The following is a 10304-nucleotide window of genomic DNA, read 5'->3' on the forward strand; positions in this document are numbered from 1 at the left end:
CACTTCTTCCATGCTCTTTCATGCCCTGTTTCAAAGGCCAGGAACAACTTCATGTTGCAGGTGGACTTTGGAGACTTTGGCCCTGCATGTATGACAAATGTTCTCTTTGTGTGCTTTTTCAGGAGTGGAAGAGTTCACATGTAAGCAGGGCTGAATGGAGTCTGGGTGCTTTTTTTGGGAAAACGAAATGATACAAGGAGGTAGAATAAACCCTCCCGTGGCACTCCATCTGCTGAGGCGGCAGGAGAGGCAGTGGGACCTTCTCCAGAGCCTTTGCATGCATCCTCTCCTCCACCAAATTTGGACTGCAAGGTGGTTCTCTGCTGCCAGCTGCAAACAGCACAAGCACAGCTCTGTGCTCATAGCCATGACTCCTCTGCTTCACTGGGTCAGTCTTCAGCAAGAAGGATTCTTTTGTACCACTTTTTGAGAATCTGGTAGTCATGGATGGCCTGGGAGTGGGCATCCGGCTGCTGCGCCAGGCGAAGGAGGAGATTGTATGTCCCACCGGTTTGAACATCTGCAGGTAAATGGATGTGCTGAGGGAGCCTCCGGTTCCCCACAATGAAGTGGTTGAGGCGTTTTGTTTGCACACATAAGCGCAGGCTGTCCAAGATATCCTGCAGTCGTTCCAGGAGATGTCTCCTGCGCCACAATGAGGCGGGCATGACATTGAGCAGGTGCATGACAATGGTCTTCATGGTGTAGGTGGAAAAGCAGAAGCCCAGCGGAAGTCGGGTGAAGAACTGCAGGCATTTGAGGTGCAAGCTGTCAGGAGGGGCCTGCCTGGCAATGTGCTTGAAGAACTCAGCCTCTGCCACAGCGTAAGACTCAGGCCAGATTGTGCTTGCTGTGTGGGCCTCTCTGGTCTGGCTGCTGACAAAGACGGCTGAGTCATCTCTCCGCACCCCAAAGAGCAACTCAATCCTGAAGCTTTCCCTGCCGTTGGTCACCTTGAATTGGCAGGAGCGTGTGGAGGGCAGCAGCACTAAATGCCAGTTGTGGGACTGAGGCAAAGCTGGCCAGACTGCTCTCACCAGTTGGTAGAACCAGCGGGCAGTTTTCTGCACGTCCAGGTAGGAGCCGGTGCACAGGGTGTCCAGGAGGCTGGGATCCTGGTTCCTCCTCAGCTCCTCCTCGGGGTGGTGCAGAAAGCACAGCATGTTCTCAGCCTGCTGCTCCCTGGTGCAGGTGCACTCCAGCTGCACGCGGACACGGAAGTTCCTCACGAGCCTCTGCCCTGCACTGTCCAGCTCCAGGTGGAAGCTGTGGCCTCGCGGAGGAGTCATGGGGATGAGCACGCGGTACACCACATCCTGCTCACGGGGACTCCAGCCTTCAAAGGCACTGCCCACCCCGATGGCTCTTTGCAGGGCTGGGTAGAAACTGTTTGACAAGACGTGCAAAAAGTAAAGGCTGTAATTGTCCACTGACAGCCTCTCTGCAAGTCCTGTACAGGCCACCGGATGCGCTGCATTATAACTCGTCCTATGCGATCGTCAAAATCGTCTTCTTCTTGGACTGCAATTGCAACATCGTTGTTGTTGGCTGCCATTTCAGCCTCATTGACAGCTTCATTTCCAAGATTGTCTTCTACATTTGCAGCAACATTGCCCACTTCCTCTTCATTTGCACCACGGTTTTCTTCTTCATCCTCCTCTCTCCTCAGGCTGCTTTTCCACCCAATAAACCACAGGACCAAGACGTAGACCAGGAGCGCAGCAGCAGCTAAGAGCTGCAAGAGCTGCACCTGCTCCTGGGTGTGCTGCTCCACTTCCTGCTCCAGCTGAAGCCTCTCCCATTCCAGGTGTTTCGCACGCGCTTCCATGCGCAGACGTGTTTCCTCATCCAATCCCTCAGCCACGGGCTGTGGGTACTGGATGAAGGTTTTCAAGAGCAAAAAAAGGAATACCATGGGACCCATGGTCGGCAGGAGAGGCAGAGAAGCCTGTGAGTGGGGCGAGAAGGGAGGGAACTGCTGGTTGCTGGATGGAGAACAGGATCCTCAGGGATCTGGGCACAGGAAGCACATGGCCACAGACAGCATGCAGGCCGCCAGGCCTGTCTCACTGCCCCAGCAGCAGCAGCAGCAGCACCTTGGCCTGCCCAAGGCTCTCCCATGAGGGGCTGTTCCTGCATGCAGAGGGAGAACCCAGCCCCAGGGGCAGCGTTTCTGCCCCCGTCCTTGTTCCCAGCCCAGCCTCCCCGCCACGTGTGCACTCACCGTTTGCCAAAGCAATGCAGGGCCAGCGTCACCTGCTGGGGCCTTTTAGAGCTGCCCCCTTTGTGACACGTCCCCCGTGATGTCACACGTGTCACAGCATGTCACAACCCAGCCAACCCCACCCTTTATCCCCTGAGCCAACTCCTGGCTCAGGCACTCAGAGTGGCCCTGGTGGACTGCTTAGGGCTGCCCTTGAGTGAAGCTTTTCCAAAGGACTTCCAATAATTTCTCTTTTGCAATTATTTTCATCTGCCCTTCATTGGCAATCACATAGATATCCCAGTTGGAAGGCACCCTTGAGCATCACTGACTCTAAGCTTGCACACCTCAACGGTTGAGCTACACTGAAATCTCAGCATCAGTGCGGTTGAAAAGTCCCTGAAGATCACACAGTGCAACTGCAAACTTAACACTGCCTACTGCTCCAATCAGCCAGGTCCCCAGATGCCACATCCATGATGCTTTTTGACCTCTCTGAGGGTGGTCACTCAGAGCCATTTCCCTAGGCAGCCTATTTGGAGGCTTGACACCTTTTGGTTGATCCACCATTTCCTAGAGATTAAATTGAAACCTCCCCTGGCGCAACATGAGGTCATTTTCCCCTGCTCATATTCTTTGTTCCTTGGGCAGATATAATGACCCCCACTAAGCTAGAGCCTCCTTTCTGGGGCCATCTGCATCCTGTCAGGCATTTGAGCTGTGAAACCAGCTCCTGGCAGAGGAGAGAAAGGTGGTGCTTTTGAACTGCACTTCCCATGATCCAGTGAGACAAAATGGGTTCTCAGTGAGCAGAAGAGTTCAGGTTGCCCGGAAGGGTTTCCATTGGAGGAGAACCTTTATGCCAAAAACACCAGCCAAGGGAATCCATGCCCTTCCAAGCAGAAGGAAAAATTGGAATTTTAATTGGAGAAATTTGGAAGGTTTGGAGTGAACATGGTTGCAAGAATGTCCTTGCATGTCCTTGTGGATTTGGCAAACCTGCAAGGCCAGAGTGTCAAGAGGGGATCTCAGCAGCCAAGAAATGCCCTCTTGCTCTGGGGCCTTCCATGGCACGGGCAACAGAAGGCAGAGCCCTTGCGTGGCCTTTGCCCTCAGCAAGGCCCCACTTTGGGCAAACCCTGAATTCCCCGTGAAAGCAGCTCAGATTTACACCACCTGGCTTGAGGGATGCCAGAGGACAGACAAGGCCAACAAAGGTGCCAGTGCAATCCAGCTTAGATGACAACTTTCTGCCCTTGTGTCTCTGGAGCCTGGGAGGGGAAGGCTGCGTGGCTGGCAGTGACTTTCACCAGCTCTCGTGCTCAGGGCCCTGGGCACCGGAGGGCTACTTGGTCTCAGCACAGGCTGGAGCAGGAAGAAATGATCACCTGGCTGCTTCTCTCAGCTGTTAAGCACAGAAAATTCCAACCTTTCTGTTTTGGTTTGGGGTCTGTATTTTGTTTCATTTAGATCTTTTTTCCCCCACAGGAAAACCTGTGGCATTTGCCATATTGTACACCTGGATTTGAGTGGTCCACTCTCAGTGCTGCCTACATGGAACTTGAAATTGTGCCTTTACACCTCTCTTTCCCCTGTTATGATGTTTCAGTTCAAGGCTCTCATGAGTAACTGTGTTTCTCTCTTCTCACCTTGTCCTCAAGAGCTGGGAGAGCCACCCATGCTCCTCCTCTGCCAAAGCTTGAGCCTTCAAGTCTTCTGCAGCAAGATAAGGTGGCATGTTGCCAGTGGCTCAGCTTCCAGCACTGGTGCTAGCGAAGGTGGTAAGCTCATCTGTATAGAAAGAGTAAGCTCACAACTGCCAGCAGCTGGGCTGTCTCTCGCACTGCATTGTGCCGGCCATCAATTCAAAGGCCGCAGGCATGACACTAACAGGTTCCATGGAAACCATGTCCCCAAGTTCCACCTCTACATGCTGCTGAAATGCTTCAAACAATGACAATTGCACAAATTTCACAGGCATCAGGTGCCAGTTCTTGACAACATTTTCAGAAGGGAAATCTTTCCCTAATATCCAACCTAAGCCTCAAAATTTGAAGCCATTTCCTCTTGTCTGCTCACTTGTTTCCTGGGAGCAGAGGCTGCCCTGCTGCAGCTCCCACCCTGCGGTCTCGGAGCTGCAGAGAGTGAGAAGGTTCCTGTGTGATCCTGACGGTTGTTGCAGCCAGGTGTGCCCCTGTGTCTGTGCCCGGCACTGCCGGCCCTGCTGCCCTGCTCCCGGAGCCCTGTCCCCGGGCAGAGTCGTTTCCTGGCCGGGCACAGCCCCATGGGCTGCTCCCTGCTGCGGCCTGGGCTGGCCCCAGAGCCGGCTAGCCCTGCGGGTGGCCCCCGGCCGGCCGCGTCTCCCCAGCTGGCTGTGCCCGGGCAGCTGCCTCAGCCATGAGGGCTGCAGAGCTGTGGGAGCCCAGGGCTCTGTGCCGGCCGCCTTGCACAGCTCCCAGCTCCAGCTGCCAGGGCCTCAGCGCCCGCTGTGTGCCCTCCCACATGCACGGACAGCCCAGGCCCCGCTCACTGCCCTCATGGCGGCACTGCTGGCCCCAGCGCTCTCCGAGGCCTTCTCCAGGGGCAACTTGGTGCCGCCTTCCAGTCCCTGCCCGCGAGCCAGCCGAGACCTGCACAGGGGCTGTTGGCAAGGGCCTGCAGGGGCAGCGCCAGGGCCAGTGGCTTCCCAGTGACACAGGGCGGCCTTAGGCTGGAGATGGGCAAGGAATTCTGGCCTCGGAGGCTGCTGAGGGCTGGCCCACGCTGCCCACAGGAGCTGTGGCTGCCCCATCCCTGGCCGCGTTCCCGGCCACCTTGAACAGGCCTTGGGGCAACGTGGCCTAGCGGAAGGTGTCCCTGCCCTTGGCATCAGGGCTGGAACAAGACAATTTCTAAGGACCCTTCCAAGCCAAGCCATTCTGCAGTTCTGTGACCTGAGGGGCTGGGGGTAGCTCGGCTTAATTTCTGTCTTGAGCCAATTCAGCACTTTCAGTTTGGTCGAGTTCAAGGAGTCTCTTCAAGATCCCAGATCCACACTGTGTTACATTTACCACTACTATAGGCCTGGCTGAGATCAATAAAGTCTTCCACACTCCACGTTCTGTAAAACTGCATTTTATTGAAACAAGAACAAGGAATTTTCCAGCTTGCCACTCTTAAATTCGCTAATTATCAGGCATGAATATGGGTCGCAACAGAGAGCGACACTAGATATGGCTTTCTACATATATAAAAATTATATCAACAATGTAATATATTATAGGCATGCAGTGTATAATACATATTATAGAATTAGATTCAAATATAATGTATACAGAGCATGTATGTAATATGTATCATATATATGTTATGACTATATCTTTTATGGAACACCTTCCATACAATAACCTACTAAGAGAACAATAGATAGTTAACAACAGTCACATCAGATAGCTAAACTAAATATGCCCTCTACTGTTAGTATTTACACGTAATTACATATTCAACTCCTTAATATAACTTTTTATCCTTACATCATAACTACATATTTTTTTTTTTATAATATTCATATTAGTATTTTGTTTTGTTCTATGGTAATTTACTATTATATATAATTTATAAATAGCATAGTCTACAATAGGAATACGCAATATATATATATATAAATATATCTATGAAATCAAAATCTAGATCCCTCTATATACAAAATTGCAGGTCAGCTCCAACACTGTTGTTCCAATGCTGACGTCAAGATGTCCCTTCCAGGAACAAGGAGAGACTCCATCCATTGACTGATCCTCGGCCAGCAGCGCCCATTTTTTCTCTTGGTCCTTTTCGCCCCATTTATTTTCTCTTCCTGTGTCCCACATTCACACTTCTTCCATGCTCTTTCATGCCCTGTTTCAAAGGCCAGGAACAACTTCATGTTGCAGGTGGACTTTGGAGACTTTGGCCCTGCATGTATGACACATGTTCTCTTTGTGTGCTTTTTCAGGAGTGGAAGAGTTCACATGTAAGCAGGGCTGAAAGCAGTCTGGGTGCTTTTTTTCGGAAAACGAAATGATACAAGGAGGTAGAATAAACCCTCCCGTGGCACTCCATCTGCTGAGGCGGCAGGAGAGGCAGTGGGACCTTCTCCAGAGCCTTTGCGTGCATCCTCTCCTCCACCAAATTTGGACTGCAAGGTGGTTCTCTGCTGCCAGCTGCAAACAGCACAAGCACAGCTCTGTGCTCATAGCCATGACTCCTCCGCTTCACTGGGTCAGTCTTCAGCAAGAAGGATTCTTTTGTACCACTTTTTGAGAATCTGGTAGTCATGGATGGCCTGGGAGTGGGCATCCGGCTGCTGCGCCAGGCGAAGGAGGAGATTGTATGTCCCACCGGTTTGAACATCTGCAGGTAAATGGATGTGCTGAGGGAGCCTCCGGTTCCCCACAATGAAGTGGTTGAGGCGTTTTGTTTGCACACATAAGCGCAGGCTGTCCAAGATATCCTGCAGTCGTTCCAGGAGATGTCTCCTGCGCCACAATGAGGCGGGCATGACATTGAGCAGGTGCATGACAATGGTCTTCATGGTGTAGGTGGAAAAGCAGAAGCCCAGCGGAAGTCGGGTGAAGAACTGCAGGCATTTGAGGTGCAAGCTGTCAGGAGGGGCCTGCCTGGCAATGTGCTTGAAGAACTCAGCCTCTGCCACAGCGTAAGACTCAGGCCAGATTGTGCTTGCTGTGTGGGCCTCTCTGGTCTGGCTGCTGACAAAGACGGCTGAGTCATCTCTCCGCACCCCAAAGAGCAACTCAATCCTGAAGCTTTCCCTGCCGTTGGTCACCTTGAATTGGCAGGAGCGTGTGGAGGGCAGCAGCACTAAATGCCAGTTGTGGGACTGAGGCAAAGCTGGCCAGACTGCTCTCACCAGTTGGTAGAACCAGCGGGCAGTTTTCTGCACGTCCAGGTAGGAGCCGGTGCACAGGGTGTCCAGGAGGCTGGGATCCTGGTTCCTCCTCAGCTCCTCCTCGGGGTGGTGCAGAAAGCACAGCATGTTCTCAGCCTGCTGCTCCCTGGTGCAGGTGCACTCCAGCTGCACGCGGACACGGAAGTTCCTCACGAGCCTCTGCCCTGCACTGTCCAGCTCCAGGTGGAAGCTGTGGCCTCGCGGAGGAGTCATGGGGATGAGCACGCGGTACACCACATCCTGCTCACGGGGACTCCAGCCTTCAAAGGCACTGCCCACCCCGATGGCTCTTTGCAGGACTGGGTAGAAACTGTTTGACAAGACGTGCAAAAAGTAAAGGCTGTAATTGTCCACTGACAGCCTCTCTGCAAGTCCTGTACAGGCCACCGGATGCGCTGCATTATAACTCGTCCTATGCGATCGTCAAAATCGTCTTCTTCTTGGACTGCAATTGCAACATCGTTGTTGTTGCTGCCATTTCAGCCTCATTGACAGCTTCATTTCCAAGATTGTCTTCTTCATTTGCAGCAACATTGCCCACTTCCTCTTCATTTGCACCACGGTTTTCTTCTTCATCCTCCTCTCTCCTCAGGCTGCTTTTCCACCCAATAAACCACAGGACCAAGACGTAGACCAGGAGCGCAGCAGCAGCTAAGAGCTGCAAGAGCTGCACCTGCTCCTGGGTGTGCTGCTCCACTTCCTGCTCCAGCTGAAGCCTCTCCCATTCCAGGTGTTTCGCACGTGCTTCCATGCGCAGACGTGTTTCCTCATCCAATCCCTCAGCCACGGGCTGTGGGTACTGGATGAAGGTTTTCAAGAGCAAAAAAAGGAATACCATGGGACCCATGGTCGGCAGGAGAGGCAGAGAAGCCTGTGAGTGGGGCGAGAAGGGAGGGAACTGCTGGTTGCTGGATGGAGAACAGGATCCTCAGGGATCTGGGCACAGGAAGCACATGGCCACAGACAGCATGCAGGCCGCCAGGCCTGTCTCACTGCCCCAGCAGCAGCAGCAGCAGCACCTTGGCCTGCCCAAGGCTCTCCCATGAGGGGCTGTTCCTGCATGCAGAGGGAGAACCCAGCCCCAGGGGCAGCGTTTCTGCCCCAGTCCTTGTTCCCAGCCCAGCCTCCTTGCCACGTGTGCACTCACCGTTTGCCAAAGCAATGCAGGGCCAGCGTCACCTGCTGGGGCCTTTTAGAGCTGCCCCCTTTGTGACACGTCCCCCGGGATGTCACACGTGTCACAGCATGTCACAACCCAGCCAACCCCACCCTTTATCCCCTGAGCCAACTCCTGGCTCAGGCACTCAGAGTGGCCCTGGTGGACTGCTTAGGGCTGCCCTTGAGTGAAGCTTTTCCAAAGGACTTCCAATAATTTCTCTTTTGCAATTATTTTCATCTGCCCTTCATTGGCAATCACATAGATATCCCAGTTGGAAGGCACCCTTGAGCATCACTGACTCTAAGCTTGCACACCTCAACGGTTGAGCTACACTGAAATCTCAGCATCAGTGCGGTTGAAAAGTCCCTGAAGATCACCCCGTGCAACTGCAAACTTAACACTGCCTACTGCTCCAATCAGCCAGGTCCCCAGATGCCACATCCATGATGCTTTTTGACCTCTCTGAGGGTGGTCACTCAGAGCCATTTCCCTAGGCAGCCTATTTGGAGGCTTGACACCTTTTGGTTGATCCACCATTTCCTAGAGATTAAATTGAAACCTCCCCTGGCGCAACATGAGGTCATTTTCCCCTGCTCATATTCTTTGTTCCTTGGGCAGATATAATGACCCCCACTAAGCTAGAGCCTCCTTTCTGGGGCCATCTGCATCCTGTCAGGCATTTGAGCTGTGAAACCAGCTCCTGGCAGAGGAGAGAAAGGTGGTGCTTTTGAACTGCACTTCCCATGATCCAGTGAGACAAAATGGGTTCTCAGTGAGCAGAAGGTTCAGGTTCCCCGGAAGGGTTTCCATTGGAGGAGAACCTTTATGCCAGAAACATCAGCCAAGGGAATCCATGCCCTTCCAAGCAGAAGGAAAAATTGGAATTTTAATTGGAGAAATTTGGAAGGTTTGGAGTGAACATGGTTGCAAGAATGTCCTTGCATGTCCTTGTGGATTTGGCAAACCTGCAAGGCCAGAGTGTCAAGAGGGGATCTCAGCAGCCAAGAAATGCCCTCTTGCTCTGGGGCCTTCCATGGCACGGGCAACAGAAGGCAGAGCCCTTGCGTGGCCTTTGCCCTCAGCAAGGCCCCACTTTGGGCAAACCCTGAATTCCCCGTGAAAGCAGCTCAGATTTACACCACCTGGCTTGAGGGATGCCAGAGGACAGACAAGGCCAACAAAGGTGCCAGTGCAATCCAGCTTAGATGACAGCTTTCTGCCCTTGTGTCTCTGGAGCCTAGGAGGGGAAGGCTGTGTGGCTGGCAGTGACTTTCACCAGCTCTCGTGCTCAGGGCCCTGGGCACCGGAGGGCTGCTTGGTCTCAGCACAGGCTGGAGCAGGAAGAAATGATCACCTGGCTTTGGAGAGCCCTGAGATGAGCAACGATGAGGAGTGTGCAGAGAAGGGACAATCAGCACTGCGCAGCTGCTTCTCTCAGCTATCAATCACAGAAAATTCAAACGTAACTATTTGGGTTTTGGGATTTTGTTGTCTTTTGTTTGAAGCTTTTTCCCCCACAGGAAAACCTGTGGCATTTGCCATATTGTACACCTGGATTTGAGTGGTCCGCTCTCAGCGCTGCCTACATGGAACTCAAAATCGTGCCTTTGCACATCTCTTTCTCCTGTTATGATGTTTCAGTTCAAGTGATTGATAGGTAACAGCATTTCTCTTTTCTCACCTGGAGCTCAGGAGATGGGAGAGCCACCCAAGCCCTAGCTTAACCCTGGGAGGGCTCTGTAGTAGGGTAAGGTGGCATGTTGCCAGTGGCTCAGCTGCCAGCCCCGGTGCCAGCCAATGTGGAAGGCTCATCTGTATGGAATGAGTCAGCTCACAGCTGCCAGCAGCTGGGCTGTGTCCTGCCCCACATTGGTCCTGCCATCAAGTCAGAGGCTGCAGCAGATGGCAGGAGGGGAAGCCAAAGTGACTTCAGCAAATCAAGTCTTCTTCACTTCCAAGCGTGGGTTCTTTCTACCATCGTCTGCTCCCATTGGCAACTGGGCAAAGCCTTTCCT

At 52.9% G+C, this 10304-nt stretch overlaps 1 protein-coding gene and 1 pseudogene across 1 annotated transcript; both read right to left on the bottom strand.

The window, feature by feature from the left end:
• Window positions 1-389: 389 nt before the first annotated feature.
• Window positions 390-1828, bottom strand: LOC135448736 (inositol 1,4,5-trisphosphate receptor-interacting protein-like 1). The gene is given in 2 exon segments (XM_064714941.1): window positions 390-1426; window positions 1429-1828. Coding segments are annotated over 2 exon segments (1437 nt in total).
• A 4569-nt stretch (window positions 1829-6397) lies between these two features.
• Window positions 6398-7881, bottom strand: LOC135448812 (inositol 1,4,5-trisphosphate receptor-interacting protein-like 1; annotated as a pseudogene).
• Window positions 7882-10304: the final 2423 nt, after the last annotated feature.

This window comes from Zonotrichia leucophrys, chromosome 5, assembly GCF_028769735.1.
Source record: "Zonotrichia leucophrys gambelii isolate GWCS_2022_RI chromosome 5, RI_Zleu_2.0, whole genome shotgun sequence".
Lineage (NCBI taxonomy): Eukaryota > Metazoa > Chordata > Aves > Passeriformes > Passerellidae > Zonotrichia > Zonotrichia leucophrys.